Source organism: Octopus bimaculoides, chromosome 21 (genome assembly GCF_046866305.1).
Source record: "Octopus bimaculoides isolate indiv1 chromosome 21, ASM4686630v1, whole genome shotgun sequence".
In the NCBI taxonomy this organism is placed as follows: Eukaryota; Metazoa; Mollusca; class Cephalopoda; order Octopoda; family Octopodidae; genus Octopus; species Octopus bimaculoides.
The window spans coordinates 39,826,503-39,849,999 of NC_142948.1; the positions used below are offsets into that span (position 1 = coordinate 39,826,503).

Sequence of the window (23,497 nt, forward strand, 5' to 3'; positions counted from 1 at the left end):
AGTATATTATAGTATATTACTGCAAGGGATTTTGTATGATTATTCATTTGCTAATCCATCGCCCTGATGCTTTACTGGTTCTCCAATCTACTATTCTGATGCTCTACCAATTTTTAGAATCTACCCCACCTCACATCTGATGTCTTACTAGAGCCATCAGGGAACCTTCCCTCCAATGTCCACCTATATCTACTAATCTACCAATCAGCTTTCTTGATGGTTTAATAATCTTTCAAATTCTCCACCTCACAGTTTACAAATTCTACAAATCCACTGCTCTGCTGATTCTAAAAATATTAACAATACATCAGTCCCAGTATATTACTGGTGATTATTTTTTGAAGTGCAGTTAAAATGCTTACTTCCTAACCATGTCATCTTGGGTTCAATCCTACTGTGTAGCACCTGAGGCAAGTGTCTTCTACTGGGTTGACCAAAGCCTTGTGAGTGGATTTGGTAGATGAAAACTGAAAGAAGTCCATCATGTGTGTAGATATGTGTATATGTGTACTTTTGTGTTGATATGATGGCTGTAAGCAAGCATCCCCTTCATACAAGCAATTTGAAATTCTGACCCTTTATTTATCAGTCACGGGGTTCCGTACTTTATCCAACCAGCCACAACATTGAAACCATAAAACATTTGATTAAATATTTTAGTAAAATCTAATGCTTTGCAGAAATAAAGAATTTGCAAAATGGAAGAAAGTTGGTCACTCTGAGACGAAAGTAATCTTCTCGTTTGCAAAATGTAATCAATCATAGCCTTGCTTTTAAGTGTTGCTTTTAATTGGAGCTGATCGATTGATTTGGAAATTAATCTTAATCAAATAAACAGTTGAAAGAGATTAGTGAGGAATTTCAATCAGAAGACACTTTTATGTATTTAACCAATCATGGCACCATCTTGGGCAAATAGTCTTCTACTATAGCCCCAGGCCAACCAGAGCCTTATGAATGGATTTAGTAGACATTCAAAGAAGCCCATCATGTGTGAGTGTGAGTGTGAGTGTGGATCCTTGTCTTGACATTGCTTGATAATTGTAAATTGATTGTTACTGTCATACGAGCAGTGTCGTTTCCAATATTCTGCAAGAATATGTTTGGCCAGAGAGAGAGAGATTACCTTGGTTGGCAACAGGAAGGGTATCCAATAATAGAAAATCTGCCTTGACCATCTTTGTCCAGCCCATGCAAGCAAGGACAAGTGGACATTAACAGGATGATAATAATGAATTCCTTCAACTTGTATAATAACCTCTTCTGAAGTATAATTTGTTTTCAACAACAGAATATTAATTTGACTAATTCTAAAAAATATTCAACCAGAAGACATCTTGAATACATGAGACCAATCAATTTCCACATACAATGTAAGCTTCAAGAAGAAGGTATTAGATTTATTGACCAATCAGATTCATTGTAATATATTAACATTAAATTAAAACTGCTACTGTAGATCTTATTGCAAATGTACATGCATACACGTACACACACACGTGCATGTAAGCAAACATACATATGTCTATGATGTATGCATTATATATTACATATGGCTATATTTATGCATATATATGTGCATTTCTCTCTATACTCATACACCCACATACATGCACACACACACACACACACACACACACACACACACACACACACATGGACAGCCTTAGATCAAGAAGGATTTGAAATAGAAGTAAAAAATAGGATTAGATCCTTATATGATCAAAATGATATTCTTACAGCATCCTTATGGCTTTATATCAAAATTACTTCATTACATTATCAGAACTAAATCTCTATATTTTCAAAGTACTTTATAATTCTATGCTACTAGAGAAAGATAGTCCTGTAAGTAGATCTCCATGTATTAGAGGATTGTTTAAACATTCAGAATCCAGAACATATTTTCTCTCCCCTGTTTCATCCATCGTATATTAGCTCTACAAATATGTCAGCCAGTTAGTGCTAGCAGACTGTTGGGCATTTGTATAATAACGTTGCATGCTAGCACTAAGTGACTGATGAATTATTTTATGGAGGTAAAATACCTGAACAATTATAATAATAGAAACAGCGAAACAGAATTTGTTCATTCATCATTTTACATCCATTTTTGTATGCCGGCATTGGTTGGATGAATACTTATTTTAGGCAGTGTTTAGTAGGTAAATGTGTTTCCTCTAGCCACCTTTTAGAAGTAAGGGTTTTTTTTTCATGCTGTCCTTCTGAGTATTATGTTTACTGGGAGTGTAAACACAAAAACACTTCTTTTATGCTAAAGCAATCCACATTGTAAAAAAGAAGCACTTAAAAATTTAAGAAGTTATATTTTATGACTTTATGCTTTTCATTTACATATTTATAGAAGGCAATTCAGATGGCAGAATCGTTAACAAAATGCTTTTAGTGGAATTTCATCCAACTTCACATTCTGAGTTCTAATTCTGCTGACTTTGCCTTACATCCTTTCGGGGTCGATAAAATTAGTACCAGTTGTGCACTGGAATTGATGTAATTGACAATCCCCCACCCCGCTGGAACTGTTGGCCTTGTGCCAAAATCTGAAACCAATTTATATATTTAATTTATGCATTTCATTTATATATTTATGTATTTCTTCTTTTCCAGACATTAGAAATTAGTGGCTGGATCCGTATTCTCCATGGGCAAGCTTTGAAATCTGAAGAACCAATGATGGCTCTATTTGCTACATGTTGTCCATTTGGACCCCTCTCCTTGTTTGACATTCCATCACGAGATCTCACATTCAAATCAAAACACAAAATGGACCTTTCACCCTTGTCCATGGACAGCAGGTAAACATATAGATATATATATATGTGTGTGTCTTCTTTGAAATTCTCAAGGAAGAATTTAGACTTGTGACAGCCATGTGAAATTAGTTCAGTTTATCATTTAAGATCAGGGTTGGATATTACTGTGGGCTGAACTGAAGTCCCATGATTTTGATCACATTTTAAAATGCGTGTGTGTTATTTAACAATACTTATGAGATGCTGGTAATCTTGATTTCTAAATGAACCTCTAAAAGTGCTGTGGTGTTTTCCAAGGTGTGATGACCGGTTGTGTTGGCACAGGCAGCTTTTAAAATACTTTGTAAGTTCTAAATAGCTTGTAGATGTGATATTGATGGAGACATCAGTTAGCATAAGATAGTTTTAGCATTGGGGATTTAGAAGACAAAGACCTATGTTTGGCCAGGGTCTGTCATTTCTCTTCATTTGACTGTAATGAAGCCTAAAGAATATAGGCCCAGTGGTTAATCACATGGTTCTCTAATGTAGAACAACTTGACTAGTTTCACCTGATCTTTACAGGCTCATCAGGAACGATTATTGTGTACTTTCTGCCCAGAGAGACAGTAGCTTACAAAAATTTCTTATGACAAATGTGATGAGTCTGTTAAATGGTTATATATATGTATGTTTGTGTGTATGTGTGTATGCATGTGTGTATATATATTTATGTATGGGTTTGTGTATGCATACATTTGTGTGTGTGTATATATGTATGTCTATTTATATACATATTTGATATATATGTATATGTAGAGATAAATATATATGTACATAGGCATACCACACGTGTGTGTGTGTGTGTGGTCATTTACACATCCGTACACATAGTAACTGTCCACTGTTGAAAACTTATTATCCTCTGCTTATCTCTCGTCTGTTGGCCATTTCATATTCGGTCTTATCATCCTGCCAATGACAGGTGAATGACTGTCATCTCCGTCACACAGCCACACTGATAAAGATGATAATAACAATGACAACAACATTGACGATGATGATGATGATGACTGATTATGCTGAGTCCCATTGTGAAGACAAGCATTTTGATGATGATGATGATTGTGATGACTGTGAGGATGAGAACAATGGTGATGGTGGTGATGATGGTGGTTGTTTTGAATGTCTTAAGAAGATAAATAAAAGAGCCGGATTGTAGAGATGAAGTCTGAAGTCTTGTAAACACCCTATTTTACTTCAGATGTTACAACTGAAGTAAGCAAGCAAGTAGTAGTAGTAGTAGTAGTAGTAGTAGTAGTAGTAGCAGTAGTAGTAGTAGTAGTAGTAGTAGTAGTAGTAGTAGTAGTAGTAGTAGTTGTTGTTGTTTATTTATTGCAATATTTATCTTGTTCTGTTTTTTTTCTTTTCCAGAGGGAAAATGATGTTTGGTTATTCAGATAGGGAACTGGTGACCAAGTCAGGGTATGACCTGGTGCATCCTGATGACCTCTCATACTTTGCAGCTGCACATCAAGAATGTAAGTGCTTGTGTATTTTATTTATTTATTTTTTTGCCATTGTTACTTGATGCAATGAAAATGATGAAGAAATATAAAACCCCTAAGTTTCCAAACCACAAGGAGGCAAGGATTGAACCAGAAGCAACATCATAACAATCCGATCGTTCTGAAAAGGTGCAAATTAGAATAAAATATATATATATATATATATATATATATATATATATACACGTACATATGTACTGTCATAAGTGCATAGAGATAAGTCTGCACAGACATGCATATATACGTATTTCTTTATATTTTCCCTCTTTCTTTAGAGTCCACAGAATTTATACGAAAATGAAGTAAATAAAAACATCATCAACTGCGGCTGAAATTGCCAGAGTGTAATGTGCGAGCATTGCAGAAAGGACAGTCTGTATGCACATTGTTACCATATGCATCTGTACACATCACTTGAATGTGGTGCATCCTTTACAAGCAATTAGTGGATGTGCTATTATGCTATATTCACAGAAATCAATGCATACAGGCACCAGATATACTCATCTACAAATGTGTGTGTACATACATATGTGCACACACACACACACACACACACACACACACACACACACACACACACACACACACACACACACACACACACACACACACACACACACACACACACACATGTAATTTATATATACATACAATACAAGCATATATATATATATATATATATATATATATATATATATATATATACATATATATATATATATATATATATATATATATATATATATACATATGTGTGTGTGTGTGTGTGTGTATATATACACATATATGTATTTCTGTACACATACATAAATATATATGTGTGTATGTATACATATATGTGTGTGTATACATATATGTGTGTGTGTGTATACATATATGTGTGTGTGTGTGTAACTATATATAGCGTTGATATTCTTTAATTAAAATCAAGGTTTTTCTCTTCGCTGTTTGCATCAAGCTGATGCTGCAAGGCTGCACTGCGGTGTCAGTCTGCATTCAAAGACATGCATCTACCTGCGGTGTTTTAATTACAGACCTCTTTCGTTCGTTGTCAACTTCACATGGAACAATTAAAAACGTATCCGGCTTCTTTGGAATTAATTCCGACTTTAACTTAATTATTATTTGCTCCCGATGCATGTTTCTATGTTTATATATTGTTGGCTTATTCCGTTTCTCTGTCTGTTCCACAGGATTTTTAGCATTGTTCTTGTTCTTCTTGTTGTCGTTGCTGTTGCTGTTATTGTGTTCTCTGCAGTCCTGTCTCTCTTTCCATCCATTTACCATTGATTTGTCTGCGACACTGTGCAGGATTTTAAAATAACCACCACCACCACCACCACTGTGTTCCACCCATACTTCTTCCTTCCCCTCTCCCTACACCTATCTTTTTTAAAGGCAACCATTGAGTAAACGATCTCCCCCCCCCATCTTTCTGCTTTCCTTCTCTTTCTCCTCAGTTTCAATTGTCGCCACTTAACACCACCACTGTAGCTATGACTACAGCACTATCACCACCACTACTACCACAACCACCATCACTTCCACAATCAGATGTGGCCTCAGTGTGGCTGCTTGCATTGCAAGAGATAGCAGTCAAATCTCCCCCAAATTACTCTGCCATCTTGAAAAAGGAAGGACACATTCGATAGTGTGATCCTGGAGGAAGAAAATCGTCAACGATTCACATGTGGTTACATTTATATATATATATAAAATATACATACATATATATATCCAACACTTTAATATTAACTACACACGCACATGGGCATGCACACATATGCACACACACACACACACACACACACACACACACACACACAAACATTTGAAATCAATCGATCATTCTCATTTACATGTGTGTGCATGTATGTGTGTGAGTGTATGCATCTATATATTAAATGTGTATGTTTATATATACAGGTGTGTGTGGTTATTATGTATCTGTATGGTTTATATGATTTTTTTTGTCTCCTTTTTCAGTGATTAAAACTGGGAGCTCGGGATTGATAGCTTATCGTTGGATCATGAAGGATTTGAGATGGCTTTGGCTTCAGTCAAGCTGTAAAGTGGTATACAAGAACAGCAAACCTGATTTTGTCATTTGTACACATAGACAACTCACGTAAGTCACTGCTGTCTCTTTCATTGCTATGTATGTAGCATTTATCTGTATGTGTGTGTGTGTGTATATATATATATATATATATATATATATATATACGTAGGCTGATCAATAAGTATCCGGACTGTTGCTATAGTAACAAAGCTAAAGCATGGAGAATAAACCTACTTGGCACAGATTGCCCTTGGATGCTGCTGTGCATGCACAGAAGTGAGCAAGAACATTAGAACTTAGTGTGCATGCACAACAGAGTTCAAAGTCAATCTGTGCCAAGTGGCTTCACTCTGCATGTTTTAGCTTTGTTACTATGGTAACAGTTCAGATAATTATTGATCAGACTTTGTATGTCTATGTGTATATATATATATATATATATATATATATATATATATATGACGATAGAGTCGAGAAGTATGTGAGGGGAATATATATATATATTTAGATATTAACACGGCAACGAATGGTTCCATGTATGGAGATCTTCACAATTGTTCAAGCATGTCACATAGAAGAGTTGGTACTCATCTCCATTCTTATCTATTGGTATTCTATCAATTCTCATACATATGTATATTACATTGATTCTGTGTAAGTGTCTATATAAGTACTTGTGTGCTGTTTTCATGAAACCTCCAACTACTACAACTACCACCACTACCACTACCACTCACTCACAAAATTCTAATTCAACTGAAAATGTTTCTGTATTTTTTTAATTTTTTATGTATTCCTGTATTGCATTTTTATACTTTTTATTTCATATTTTCCAGAGATGATGAAGGGCAAGATTTATTCGGCAAACGTGGGAACGAATTTAAGTTGCCGTATCCGCTGCTGGACTTGGATATTTGTTCAGGACCTGGTTTCCCCGAAGACGATTTCCTTACGAAAACGAAATCAAGTAAGAGTAAGAAGCAGAAATCTCAAGTACGGGACTATCTTCAGGCAAGTCGCAAAAGGAAAGCCACCACATACAGAGATGCTTTCCCCGCCCTCAACGGCTACGCATCATTCTCTAGCTTGAATGGTTATGGCGCATGTGACGGTGCCGAATTGAAGCCCGACCTTTTTTACTCGTATCCGGGCAACAACTTTGCTTTGGACTCTGACATCTACCGTTCCCATGGTTACACTCCCCTCACAAGCTCCGTCTACTCAGCGACAGATCCGTTTGCTGAGAAACACTGTTACTCAAATGGTTATTATTTCGATCACAGACAGTACCAGCATCCATTGTCATACCACAGTAACAGCTATGCTGACCTGGTGGCTCAGACGAAGTATAGCTACGACATTCCCAAATATGGCTTCGACAGCTATAGCATAGACCTTAGCAAGAAGGTCCATTTCGGTGAAGATTTTTCCCGCTTTGATAACGACTATCATCGTAAATATGGTTACGAATATTCTACTGAAAGAATCCCACCTCGAATCAATGGTAATTTCGACTCGATGGAGTACCGCTCGACGGCTGTTTTCAACAATGCTCCTCTGCTTGGTTGTGCCGACTCTTGCACGGCAGGGGGAGCAGTGTCGTCTCCCACCTGCTTGCCGACTGCTTCCATATATAAAACGCCCCTCAACGAAAGCAGTCAACAGCAGCAACAACAACACCAGCAGCAGCAGCAACACCAGCAGCAACAACAGCATCAACAACAACAACAACAGCAGCAGCAGCAACAACAACAACAACAGCATCAACATCAGCAACAACAACAACAGCAACAACAACAACAACAACAACAACAGCAACAGCAGCAGCAGCAGCAACAAGCTTCAGTACCGAAGACATCGTTGATAGAAACGAAAGCGAAAAACTCTGCGAGTACAATAGAGAGTCATAACATTTTGCCGCATAACACGGTCATCAAAAACATTGGACACCCAACTCACCTCAGTAACACACATTCGGACAGCTCTGACCAACAACAACAACAATCATCACAGCAGCACCATCAGCACCATCATCATACACAACATCAACAGCAACAAAACCACCACCATCAACAGCAGCAACAACAAGTACAACAACCACACCATCAACAACAACATCACCAGCATCATCAACAACAACAACAACAACAACCACAGCCACAACAAACACAGCAACAACAACAACAACAGCAACACAGTAGCAATACAACAAACCTGTACAAGAGGACAAATGTCATAACAAGTAACTCCTCAGTGCTGCCGTGGACATCGTGTGAGAAATCCGCTCATGTCCTCAAACAGAATATGGTCAGTACTGCCCCGCTGGAGCACCGACCTGACCCAACGAACCAACATAAGACTGTTATAGCTGACATAAACTCAAACGAAAAAGTGACTTTATCCCCCGGAGTCATGTTAGCTAGCCTACCCACATCGAGTCCCATCACAGGCTCGACTCCTGCCTCAGTCATTCAATTATCCGAGAAAGCCAATCACAACAGGTAAATGACAAAACAAATGGCTACATACACACACACACACACACACACACACACATAAACATATATATATAAATATATATATATATACATACACACACGTGTATGTATGTGTATATATATATATATATATATATGTTAAAGTTTTGCAAAAAGAGAGGTGACAGTGCTTTCAGTCTCGGCCTCCTGCCACCCTTCGATGCACTTTCCATTCCTCTTCTTGCAAAAAAAGCATTCTAGATATTATTTACTCCACAAAGAAGTTTTGAGTAACTGTTCATTTTAATGTTAAACTGTTTTTACTAATCAACATAAAAATTAATTCATATATGCATGTGTGTGTGCATGTGTGTGTGCATGTGCGTGTGCATGTGCGTGTATGAGTGTGCATGCATGCATGTGTCTGAATGTGTGTGTGTCCATGTGCACTTGTGTATGTGTGTGCATGTATGTATGCTTGTGTGTGTGTGTGAATGTGTCCAAAAGGTGTTTTTAATCATATATTTACAGCCTATTTTTTGGTCACTGCATCTGCTCTGAGGCCCATCATTCCAAAAGAGAAATAGACAAACATAATAATTGTCTCTTTCCCATGTGTGCTATGGCACAGCCAATCAGCAAAACAGTTTCACTCTATTTGCATATCAGTCATATAATCAGGGATTGACTTTGTTTCAAGATGATCCGAGTACATGGGATTGGTAAGCCACAATGATGGTTAAATATCGATATCTACTATACTCAAACACTTTGGAATGAGCTGTCTCATCTGGTCTGGGACACTTGATCTATTTTAACAGTTGGTGTTGTGATTTTAATACTCAAAGCAAAATTGACTGGTAATGATCAGTTGTGATAGATCTAGAATATCGTATTCTTTGATTAATGCATACATACAGATATATTTGTTTGTTTCACACAATTTATCTTCATATTCATGACTATTATTTATATGCTCTGTTTTGATATGACATCGGATTAACTGAATTGATGGTGGGACCAACAGAATACCTTGTGTTGTTTTGTTACTCATGTTTGTTTAGATTTTTGATCCAAGGCAGAATTCTGTTTCTAATCTTTTCAATTTCATACAGGAATTCGTTTAAATGGCCATTCCTCATCCACAAACTGTGGCCTTGTACTTTGAAATTAGTATTATGTTTCAGAATAATGTACTTTACGAACAAGGCCAATCAAGAGCTTATTGCTTGCAAGAAAGGGTAAAAAAAAAGGGGACAGAAAGCAGCAATAAGTCAAGTAAAGAAAGACAGCAATGAAAGCTAAAAGTAAGCAGTAAAAAAAAGCTATAAAAAAGAAAGAAAAGGGTTCATTGATATGTGAAGCCTGGAATATAAGGCTGTTGAATTTCAAGAAACATGGGATTTTCAAAGAATACTGTGTCTAGATGTGGGTAGTTGGTTCCATGGTTCAATAATTTTTGAGTGTGCAAAAAGAGAAAGGAAAAAAAATGGTTTGAAAAACCATTGGGTGTTGTACTGTTTTCTGTTTGGTTTTATAAGTGGATCCATGAATGGTAGAGATGTTGAATGAAAAGAAGGTAGCCAAAGTGGTGAGGGTGGAGATGGTTTCTGTTGATGCTAATAATGGTATTAATGATGGTGGTTTTGATAGGATTTGCAATAATGTTGTTTACAACAAAGATAAACATAAGTGATGTAGACAATGAAAACTCATAATTTCAGGGAAGATGGTGTAAGGTATATGATATTAACGATGATGATGATGATGATGATACTTGCTGACTACAATCTTGTAGTATCATAAAATCTAATGGCCATATCCAAGTAAAATAGTGTGTGGCACCAGTCTGGTCTGAGGCACAAAGTAGCTGGCTAAAGAGATTATGGTATGTCTGGGCGATGTCTACTCTCCACACACACATACATACATATCAAGATATATGTGTGTGTGTGTGTGTACATACACACACACACACACATATAGACATAAACATTGACATATTCTTTCTGACTCTTTCTCACATGCTTTAACAGTCTGTCTGTTCACACAAAAGCTGCCTCTCTCAGGACATGTAACCTTGCAAGCTGCATGGTGACCTCACTAGTGCTGGTGGCATGAAGAAAGAAAGGGCCATCCAGCCATGGAAACCATGCCACAGTAGGCAGAAGAGCAGGAAGCAACCCTCTGAGCCCATCAGATTGTCCAACCTATGCTAGCGTATAACTAGTCAGGTAAACAGTGCTGATGATTATGATGTGTGTGTGTGAGGGTGCATGGCCCGGTGGTTAGAGTACGGCACTCGCAATCAAGAGATCATGGTTTCACTTCCTAGGTTGGCTGGTGCATTGTGTTCTTGAGCAAAACACTTCATCTCATGTTGCATTGTATGTGTATATATATATATATATATATATATATATATATATAGATAGATAGATAGATAGATAGATAGATAGATACACACTTCCAAACGCACACACACACACACACACACACACACACACACACACACTCATATATGATATGTATGTATGCTGTAATTTATAGTTAGAATTTTTTTAAGCCACAAGATATATCTTTTATTTATCTCTCATTTTCTTTTCTTTTTCTTCTTTTACAAAAACCAACTATGAAACCCGTCTTCTTCCATTCGTCGTCTTCTTTCTCTCCACCAATTATCATCATTCTTTACCAACAAATGTGAAGACTCTGTGAGAAGCAGGCAATCATGAGCAGCATCCCGGTTCCTGTTGTGAAATCGTCTGCTTCGACGTCGCCATGGATACAGCAGTATGTCGGCCGGCACAGCACGGTGGGTTACGGCTGTCTCAAAGACTGGGCCTCGTCGGTTGCTAGTGTTAGTGATAGTTACCCCTGCCACCAGAAAATACAACAGGGTTTAATTCCAGGGGACACATATTCTCAAGCAGCAAAAGTAGGGTATTAAAAGGTGAGTGTTAATTGATGTTGTTACTGTTGTTGTTATGATTATTTTCTGTGTTTATTCAAGTTTTAGAATTGGTGCACCAAATCCCTGAATATCGTAAGAAGTGACTAAAATGGTTTGAAACAGCAAAGGTATCCAGAATTTAAACACAAAGGTTAAATCTAGAGACAGCAAAATATTATTCTAGAACTTCATTTCTAATCTACCAAATTACTAGAATATTATGTTAGAAACTGTTCTCTCTTTCTCTCACTCTCTCTCTCTTTCATTAGCACTTTGTCTATCCTTTGTATCACATGTGGCACACCAGACATTTCCCTGATGTCCATGCATCATGTACAACACACATTCCCATTTGTTTCAACCATTAGAGTAACTTTGGACTCATGAAACAAAAGTTTTATATGACTCATAATGTATGGAACAATGGCCTGACTCTCCATCGATTGTGATGACAAGTGTTGCAGTTGATTCAATCAATTGAACAGCCTGCTCGCGAGAAATTAACATGGAAGTGGCTGAGTATTCCACAAACACACGTACCCTTAACGTAGTTCTGAGGGCACAGGATGTAACGAGGCTGGCCCCGCCTTTGTATTACAGGTACAAATGATATTTGCCAGCCGAGTGCACTGAGTGAGGATATGAACCAAGGGTGAACGAAAAGTCAGAAAATAAGTAGAGACGATCTGAAGGTAATGCTTTTGGACAGAGAAAAGGTGCTTGCCATGGGACTTTGCTTTTGTCATTTTTAAATATTTACTTCAACTGACCATTTTGGCAACAATATCCATATTTGGTAATAAAATAACTACCAGCACAATCTAGCTATACAGGCAGCTAGACACACTTTTCAACATGTATTCCAGCCAATCGCATCTTGTGTTGCTGGTGATAAGTTGTTAGAAAATATTAAACACTTAGTCATGTCTTTTGTATTTAAACACCAAAGGACATATGCAACATACCAGAAATTTGTGTTGTTTCATTGCAAAACATCTCAATTTGAACGTCTCATTGGAGATTGTTAGAGATGTAGCTTGGGCATTAAACCTGCCTTCAATGCTTTGGAAAGACAATTTTCTCTCTCTCTCTCTCAAACACACAAACACACATTCAAACCAACTAGCATTCTATTTCACTTTCTTACTAAACTATAGACAGCAACTAAAATATAGACATATGCAGAGAGCTGACATAACAGTTTCTCTCTCTCTCTCTCTCTCTCTCTCTCTCTCTCTCTCTATATATATATATATATATATATATATATATATATATATATATATATATATATATATATATACATAATCTGTTTGTGTTTGTTAAACCATCCAGACTGAACCTTTCTGAGGCTGTAGCTTTCTGATTGAGTGAAAGTTAATGACAATAGATATTATGTTGATTTGAGTATCTTGTATTATGTCATTGTATATTCATCCTTCAACAGCCAGGAAAAGAATCTTTCCATTCTTTTGTTAACCACTGTGGCTGTGTTATTAAGGCTTCCCGACCGTAGGCTCTACGGTTACACTGTGCAGTACCTTGGACAAGTGTCTTCTGCTACTGCCCTGGGTTGATCAAGTCTCATGAGAGAATTTGGTAGAGAGAAACTGAAAGACTATCATATATATATATATATATATATATATATATATATATATATTTATATATATATAAACACACGCGCACACACACATTTTGTGCACAACATTTTCTGTGCAAAGGAGTTTTCCCCCGCCAATAGTTACATATTATTTATAGCAATATCTGCTTTGAGTTTCACCATTTCAAAAGAGAATTAGATAAACGTGTATGCATTGTGTGTGTGTGTGAGTAAAAACTGATGTTGTTTAACAATCAAACATTGTTATACCTAAAAAAATACAGTTTAGCTATTAAGCAAATAATGATCATTAACCTAAGTGCCAGAGATAAAAATAAGTAGTAGGGGGGGGGTGATGTGACTGGCCAAAACCATGAGCACAGAATGAATTCAAAACTTATGTCTTCATCTTCTTTCTTTCTTCCCCTTTTCTTACCATCAAACAAATAAGGGAGATGAGGTCATCAATGTACAATAATAATTTGTATCAGTCATCAACACAATACCCCAGTATGGCCACAATCCAATGACAAAAACTGATCAGAAAAAATAAAACACAGAATTAAAGAATTTAATCTTGGTAGACTTAACTGCCTATTATATTGGCTGATTGTTTGTCTGTCTGTATGTCACCTGATTGCTTTCCATTATTGTCAGTTTATTAATTGCTTTTTTTTCCAATTTTTTTTTCCAGAAAATTCCAATGAATCAGACACCAGATGACAGAGAAGACTGAATGAAATAGATTTTTAAAAATTAACTTCTTTTTTATCTTGCCTACTGTCTATCCATCTATCTAACTAACATCTATCACTTCTCTCTCTATCTCTCTGCCTCTCTAACTACACTTATCTATTCACTTCTCTCTCTCTTTCACCCTCTATCTATCTATCTATCTATCTATCTATCTATCTATCTATCTGTCTATCTACCTGTCTGTCCATTTATCTATTTGTCTCTCTGCCTGTCTGTCTGTCTGTCCATTTACCTTTCCCATGATCACTGTTTATCCTTCTCTGATTGTTTAAATATTTCCCTCCCTCCCCTCTACCTTACACTCCATCCATCTTTTTCATCCCAGCCTCCTTCTCCTTCCTCCATTCTCAGCACAATCCCTAACCTGCTGTTATAAGCAGTAGGCTCAGCAACTCATAAATTGACCAGTCCCCTGGGACAAGCTCTACTCCACATCAATTGGCCAGACTAACATTGTAGTCATCCTTCTGACAAAAATGACCAAATTGATTAACTCAAGAATAATATTTGTCCAAAGGATTCTCGTTGATAACACTTTGCTTTTGACACCAGAGATATCCGTTCTGTCGGCTCTTTGCGCAGATCTACGTGCAAGCGGTATGCGTGTGTTTCTGCTCTCACACACGTTTATGTATATCAGTATGTTGGTATGTATATGCATACGGACATACAAACATAAATACACACACACACACACATGTATGCATGTGTAAGTATAAATTGGTATATACATATGTATATGTTCATGTATGCAGTATAGCAGTATATAAGTTTGTGCACACACTCACATTTTTATATACTCAGGTCGTGTGTGTGTGTGTGTGTGTGTGTGTGTGCGCACGAAATTCTATATATGTATACATACACACACACACACACACATATATATATTGATAGATAGCATGAATATGTATGTGTGTGTGTGTGTGTGTGTGTGTGTGTGTGTGTGCATGTTAGGAGCTGGGAGGTATGTGTATATACATACATATATTAATAAATATGTGTATATGTAACATATACCAGAAAGAAAAAGTCTGATGAATATATAGAGAGGAGAGAGAGAAAGAGAGAGGATGTCCTTGTAAAATATACTTCCGACTTTCTATTTCTTCTGCAATTCCCCCTTCTCCCCCCTTTCCCCCATCATTGTCCCTTATCTACCTCCCCCTCCCCCAATATCATCAAATTCAACTGGATCAGAAAGGTGAATGTTCAGGTGAGTTCACAGTCACCCCCTTCTCTCTCTCTCTCTCTCACCTTGTCTCTCTCTCACCTTGTCTCTTTCTCACCTTGTCTCTCTCTCTCTGTGTCTCACCTTGTCTCTCTCTCTCTGTGTCTCACCTTGTCTCTCTGTCTCACCTTGTTTCTCTCTCTGTTTCACCTTCTCTCTCTCTCTCTCTCACCTTGTCTCTCTCTTTCTGTCAGGCAATTCTCCCTTACGTTTGTGTGCATGTAAATACACACACACACACACACATTCCCACATGTATACAGGAGTGCAGGAATGGCTGTGGGGTAAGAAGTTTATTTCCCATCGCTATGCTTCTGGGTTCAGTCCCACTAGATGGCATTTTGGGCAAATGTCTTTTGCTATAGCCTTGGACCAATCAAAGCCTGGTGAGAGGATTTAAAAACTGAAAGAAGCTCATCATGTATATATGTATAGGGGTGAGGTTGTTTGTGTGCCGTTATTCTCCACCACCACTTGACAACTGGTCTTGGTTTGTTTGCATCCCTGTAACTTTGCTTTTGGCATAAGAGATCAATAGGATAACACTACCTGGCCATTTTGTTAAATGGATTCAAAAGAATCAAGGCATATTGACCTGTAGGATGCCAGAAATGGCTAAGAATTCTAACACAGAGCTCCCATTGAAATAAACAACACTGAAAACATCAAGTGTTGGTTTGTTGGTAGAAAACTATAGAAATGCAATCTACTTTAAACTATAGATCCAACTCAGGGCATAAAAAGTAGACACAACCACCATGTGTGTTTTTATATATATACATATATACACACACATATATATATATACAGACAGAAGGAGAATAGTAAAGCAAGCATAGTCTAGTCAGTAAGTAGTGCCCAGAAAAGCTTGATCTTTAGCTTCCAACTCTTCTATCCAGGACAGGTAGCATCAGTATAGGAAGTCGACCATAAGTATGATGTATGGTAAGCACTTACAAAGTAGACGAACCAGATAAACAGGTGAAAAATAAGGTGTGTCTTTACATGGGAAGTTGTGAATACAAATAAATTTTAAAAAATGGAGGTAAAAGTCTTACTTTACATCTGTTTCGGATGAACAGTGACTGATGCCATCATCATGTATATTATTAGGTTATAAAGATACACAAAGTTGCAGGTTTATGAAATAACACAAATCTTAGAGGACCACCAGTTGGTCTATGCAGGAGTTTGTGTGTCTGTGTGTGTTACACAATAACAATTCCTTCTTGAATTTGCTTTTACAAACTTGTTTCTATTTAATTTCTTGATTCTTCTTCTTCTTCTTCTTCTTCTTCTTCTGCATCTATCCATCCTCCTCTTCCTCCTCCTCCACTTACTCCTTCTTCTTGTCCTCCACCCAATCCTCAATCTTCTTCTTCTTCTTCTTCCTTCATTTACTTCCTTTCTTTCTTCCTTCACTTCTTTCTCCTCCTCCTTCTCCTCCTTCTACAATCATCCCAGACTTAAACAGTTTCCTCAATGTTGACGCAATTCATAAAGAACCAACAAAAAAAACAACAAACTAATACAGAAGGAAATCAAACTTTAAACCTATCAAACCCCTCTGACTATTGAAAAGAAATTTCAAATGAAACCCACCTCCACCGCCCCACCACCTCCCCTCATCAGCAACAACATTGGAAAATATTTAAGCAACATCACCAAAAAAAGAATAAATATTAAAATGACATTGGAATTGCTTTAGAATCAATTTATTGATGACAGGAACCAAAGAATTGAAGAATTTCATGAAAAAAGGAAAGAAAAAAAAAGGAAAACATTATGTTGCAAAAGAAAAGATGTTGATATGAAATTTATTATTTCTTTATATTAAAAAAATATGAAGTAATTATATCAATAGGTGTGTAGAGGGACATATCTATCTATATATATGTATATATATATATATATATATATATATATATATATATATATATATATATATATATATATATACAGATGTATATGTATGTGTGTGTGTGTATGCATATATTTACATATATAAATACATGTATATGTAATATATACATAAATATATGTATATATATATATATAAATATATATATGTAAATATATATACATGTATAAATATATATATGTTTATATATATATATATATATATATATGTATAAATATGTATATCTAAATATATATACATGTATAAATATTTATATATGTAAATATATGTATATATATATATATATATATATATATATATATATATATATATATATATATATATATATATATATATATATATATATATGTATGTATATACACACACACACACATATATATGCATGTATATACTATATACATACATATGTTACAATGAACTGGCTGAAGGAACATTATTCTAACAAGTCTGATCGTTCTGTCATATTTTCTGTGTCGGTTTGAAATAGTTAACTGGCTGCACACGTTTGTTTCTTTTTTTTTATATTCTTCTCTGGACATGTGTTTAGGCAGTATTTCAACCAAAAATTTATAACGTTATAAAAGTTGTACAAGATGTATGTGTATTATATGATGTATAAATATATATATATATACATATATATACATATTATATACATATGTACAAATGTATGTGAGTGTGTGTGTTTATAAATAACTACATATAAATATTTATATATATATATGTGTGTGTGTGTGTGTATATATGTATGTGTATATATCTACATATACATAGATATATATACATACACACACATATGGTAGTGTATAAATATTTATGTGTATACGCATATATATGTTATAAGTATGTATGCATATGCACATATATATATATGTACTTGTATGAATATACATAATTACATACTTACATGCATAAAAACATATATGTGTGTGTGTGTATATATATATATATATGTGTGTGTGTGGGTGTCTGTGTAAATATGCATATATATATATATATGTATGCATATTTATGTATGTATGTATGTTTATATATGTATGTACCCATAGAAAGAAATGTAATTTAATGTAATGTAAGCAGAAAAGTAAGAAAATTCATTTACTTTTCTTTGAGAATCAATGAAGTACGAAAGGGGTGGGCGGGGCAGTAAAACACTGAGAAGGGAAGTTTTTTGTTTTGTTTTATTTTTGTTTATTTTCTTCTCATTTTTTGTTAATAAGTATAATAAATTTTGTTTCCGCAAACACATTTCTTCTTGAAATATTTGAAACTTTATGAATACCCCCTCCCCCACATTCATATGGAAGGACAATACCATAAGGAGTGGTAAGAATTTGGAAAAAATTTAAGGTAAGAGAATTAAGGTCAAGGTATTAAAGAAATATATCTATTCTACAGTATAAATAGAATAATACAATGAAGCACTGAATCACTAATTTCAAAACTATAGGGAACAATAATAATTAGAACAAGATAAACATATCCAGTTAAAATAAGATATAAATTAATGTGGGGTGGTATTATTTATGAGTAGAACTATAATATTAATGGCCAAAATCCAAACAGAAAGAAAGGGGGGAAGAGGGAAGAGGAAAAAAAATGGGGAGGAATAGAGTTAGAAAAACAGGACTAAATTAAGAGAAATAAAGCTAAGGTTTTCGAAAAAGTGATAAATAAGGGAGACTCAGAATAACTTAGAGAAAATGTAGGACTACTATCAGTGGGTTGGAGAAGGTTAAAATGTATTCTAAGTATATATTAAAAGTCATACCTCAAATAAAATAGTTATTAGACAGGGAAATGAGAGAAACTAAATTAAAAAATTTAGCAAGATTTACTTTTTAAAAAATATTTAAAGGTGCGGGAGTAACAATGCACACATAGAACCCTAAGGTCAGGTCTATTGTTAATTAGATTAGGGTTATCCTTAAGTTTAAAAATTTCGTAAATTTCCATAGAGCACAGTCCACAGCCATATCTACTATTTCTATAAGGTTGTGCTCTCCTGATGATTTCCCATTTAAGATTAAAATCAATACTATTTTCCTTCAATTCCCAAATTTTATTAGATAATGATGTGCTATTGGCTTTATGTTTAAGTCTAAATTTTAAAAAATGGTTATATAATCGTTGTTTAAGGTTGATTGTGCAACCAACATAAATGTAATTATTAGTTGGAGTAGTTACTGTACATTTATAGACTACATTACGAGTTAAACAATGGCCAGATACCGGACAGTAGGCTTTAATTCTACAATTGCAATTAATGAGAACATTACATCAATTTGACCTCAAGGTAATACATGGGCATCAAACAGAAAGGATAAACCATTTTTTTGTTATATCTGTGGCAAAATGAGTTTAGAAAATAATGCCTACCTTGTTAGGCCTACAATAATTTAGAGAGTAGCAGTGGAAATAGTAGGGGTCAAGATAAAAGAAATGATGATGTAGATACTTATACTTAGAAGACGTTATTATGTAGCATGTAGTCCTCAACCATTTAGAATTAAATCCCTAGGGAGTTGTCAACTGTATTCTAGTTGATGGGGATAAATCTGATCTAGGTAGAATAATAACAGTTCCTGAGGGGTCTTCCCTTATATTTAGTATAAGATATAAATTTCCAATGGGTTACTCAATCTTACACCTCCACTAAATATAAGGGAAGACCCTTCAGGAACTGTTATTATTCTACCTAGATCAGATTTATTGCCATTAACTAGAATACAGTTGACAACTCCCTAGGGATTTAATTCTAAATGGTTGAGGACTACATGCTACATAATAATGTCCTCTAACTATCTACGTTGTCACTTCTTTTCTCTTGACCCCTACTATTTCCACTGCTACTTTTTCAAGAAAAAGAAAAAAAACCCTCAATAAAGTGTGTGTTGGTGGGGTGTTTGCTGCTTCCCTTTCTCAAATACCCCCACACCCACACCCACTTAGTTGAAGGGGATTTGTTCCTGCAAGATAGCTGGCAACCTCACTTGTACTAGGGTCAGCAAAAGTGTACTCTGTACCTATTTTAATGCCATCAGAATTAGGAAGGACATCCAACTGTAGAAACCATTCCAAAATTGATAATGGAGCTTCCCTCAGTCCTGGGACTCATCAGATCCTGTCAAACCATCAGCCAGCATGGAAAAAAAACGAACAGTAAATGAGGAAGATGATGATGATGATGGTGTAGAGAGTGTGATGCCAGCCAGAAGATGAAAATATTATCAGCAACAGAAGAGAAATCTGAATCTCGTTTAACAATATAAAGAACAAAAAAACCCCTTTATTTTTGGGAATATTCTGTTGCAGAACGGTAAAGTCATAAAATATGGAACTAAATTCATTTCATTAATTTTCTTCTTATTTTGATTGATTTGTATTTTTATTTTATGTCTTACAGAAAAGTTAGAAACTTTTTTTTTTAAAGTTAGAAAAATCAATGAATTTAATATATGTTTTATATATTTATTATCAATTTATTATACTTTATATATTTTGATATCTAGATACTCAGATATTGTTTAAATAGGCACAGGCATGGCTGTGTGGTAAGAACTACATGGTTCTGGGTTCAGTCCTACTGCATGGCACCTTGGGCAAGTGTTTTCTTCTACAGTTGTCAGTAGAGTTGGTAAATGGAAACTGAATGAAGCCCATTGTATTGTGTCTTTGTCTCCAACAGTTTTGGTGTGTGTTTATGTCCCTGTGACTTAGTTGTTCACCAAAAGGGTCTGATAGAATGAGTGCCAAGCTTAAAATATAATAAGTACTAGGATCAATTCATTCATCTAAAATTCTTCAAGAATCCAAGACAAATGGTTGAGAAGAATCCTTCTTAACTTCACCTGTTCCTATAGTTATGCCTGAATGTGCTACATGTTGTATGAAAAGTAATATTCTAGTTATTTAAATGAATATTTGTGGGAGCAATGGGATAGTTTTCAAATCTTTTGAAACCTCTACAGCAAAAGGCTTTCAAATAAATAAGCAAAGTATATTTATTTAACATTATACCCCTTTTTTAGGACTTCTGGATTATGCACTACTCTGACAGTTTTATTCCCCCTCTCTTTCTCTCCCCCCTCCACAATCATGCCTACATGAACTTCAAACCCTATAAATGATATCCTACAATTGATATCACTACTAAATACCTCAATCATTGACATACAATAAATCAGCACCTTACAGTATATCCACTAATCCATACTTAAACCAATAATCTATTGATAATAGCATTGTTATATATATATATATATAGATATAGATATATATATATATACACACACATATATACATACCTGTTCTTGCTCATTGGTTGATGTATACAATATCTCTTAGCTCAGATATATAAGTGTAATCTCTAGTTAATACAATAATAAGCCTGGAATCAGTTTCTCATGAACCCCACAACCACCACCAAAATACATGCACACACACATATATACAATTCATATACATACATATATATATATATATATATATATATATATATATATATATATATATATATATATATATATATATAAATATATATATACATATATATATTTACATATATATATATATATATATATATATATATATATAAATATATATATACATATATATATTTACATATATATATATATATACATATATATATATATATATATATATATATATATATATATATATATCCACAGAGAGTGAGAGATAGATGGCTAGATACATACATATCTATGTGTGTGTGTATGTATATATATATATAATCTCTAGTTAATACTAAAATAATCTGAAAAATAGTTTATATATAAAAACTTTTGCTCTTCTCTACTTTATATCTAAATATTATATATTTCTCCTCCATAAGTATACATATATTTTTGTATATTGTGTTTTCAACACAGATAATTGTTTGTGTCTGTGTATATATATATATATATATATATACACACACACATATACATACATGCATCCTTTAATTCCCAGTTAATCGAATGATCTACAATAAACCTACAGAAGCATTTACTTTATTCCGTTAATGTTTCTTTCAAATGATATCATCTTTTATATTTTGTCATATCTACATTGCAGCATTAACATGATTATCTCCAGATAATCTTGTTAATATCTTTGCATGTTATTGTTTTATTTGTGTGTGTGTGTGTGTGTGTATACACACAAACACACTCATAATACATACATCCATACATTAAGCATACACATGTATATACATATATACATGTATACAAATATAAATATGAGGACTCACTTTATGAGACCCTGGGGTTTATGAGTTTTATTTTTCAAGCACAATATCCAAATTTTGAAAGAAGTGCAAAAGTTTCTACCACCATAACAAAGGCTTCTGTGTGTTACTGAGAAATTTAGAGAGAGAGCGGCAAAAAAGCTTCTTCTGGGTAAACTCCTGTAGACTTGTTTTTTTTAAAAACAAATTTACAAGTCCATCTATGAATGCTTGTGAATCGGCGATCGCGTCTACAAGTGATGGTGTGTGCGAGTTTAGTGCTAGTGAAAGTGACTCAGAAAGCGATTATAATAATATTTTTTTTTTATTATAAATGACCGTGACATTCTTTTTACTTTCCATAAAATATTCTTTACATTCTACTGTTGTTCTATTGCCATTTATATACGTTATCATAAATTTTATAGGTAAAATATTTTTGGGAGAACAAATTACAATTTATAATGTTGCTACTATGGGAAATTACTGCTCTGCTTTACAAGTGGTCTCCAGAAACAAATTAACTCAGATACCGAAGCATTACTATAATAGTATTAATAAGGCAGGAGATGGAATGGCTAATAGATTTTATTGAGCACATGTTTTGACCCATTGCTCTGGGTCTCTTTGGGTACATCAATAAAAAAGCCTCTCTAGAGATATTTTTGGGGTCAGCTTACATACTGCTATATGTCCATCATATATGCTGGTGCTTTACTCATCATTTATTTATACATTTTGTATAATTTTTCCATTATACACAAAAGTCTCACAGAAAATATAGAACCCCAGTGATGTTGCACATCTGCAGCAGGAGTTGGACTCAATTTACAGATGGGCTGAGGATAATAATATGCAGTTTAATGCTCAAATATTCTAAGCCCTGTGCTACCAGCATCCAAAACTGAACATGAAATTTATAGGGTCCACTGGT

The 23,497-nt window shown here is 34.7% G+C and overlaps 1 protein-coding gene across 1 annotated transcript in view; it reads left to right on the plus strand.

Moving 5' to 3' along the window:
* LOC106867292 (uncharacterized) overlaps positions 1 to 17,086 on the plus strand; it is a 277,845-nt gene extending 260,759 nt beyond the window's left edge. The window contains exons 7-12 of the mRNA XM_052975386.2: positions 2,629 to 2,816; positions 4,188 to 4,294; positions 6,311 to 6,452; positions 7,223 to 8,887; positions 11,573 to 11,816; positions 14,114 to 17,086. Coding sequence (XP_052831346.1) covers positions 2,629 to 2,816; positions 4,188 to 4,294; positions 6,311 to 6,452; positions 7,223 to 8,887; positions 11,573 to 11,813 — 2,343 coding nt within the window. The 3' untranslated portion in view covers positions 11,814 to 11,816; positions 14,114 to 17,086. The remainder of the gene's footprint in view (positions 1 to 2,628; positions 2,817 to 4,187; positions 4,295 to 6,310; positions 6,453 to 7,222; positions 8,888 to 11,572; positions 11,817 to 14,113) is intronic.
* Positions 17,087 to 23,497: the final 6,411 nt, after the last annotated feature.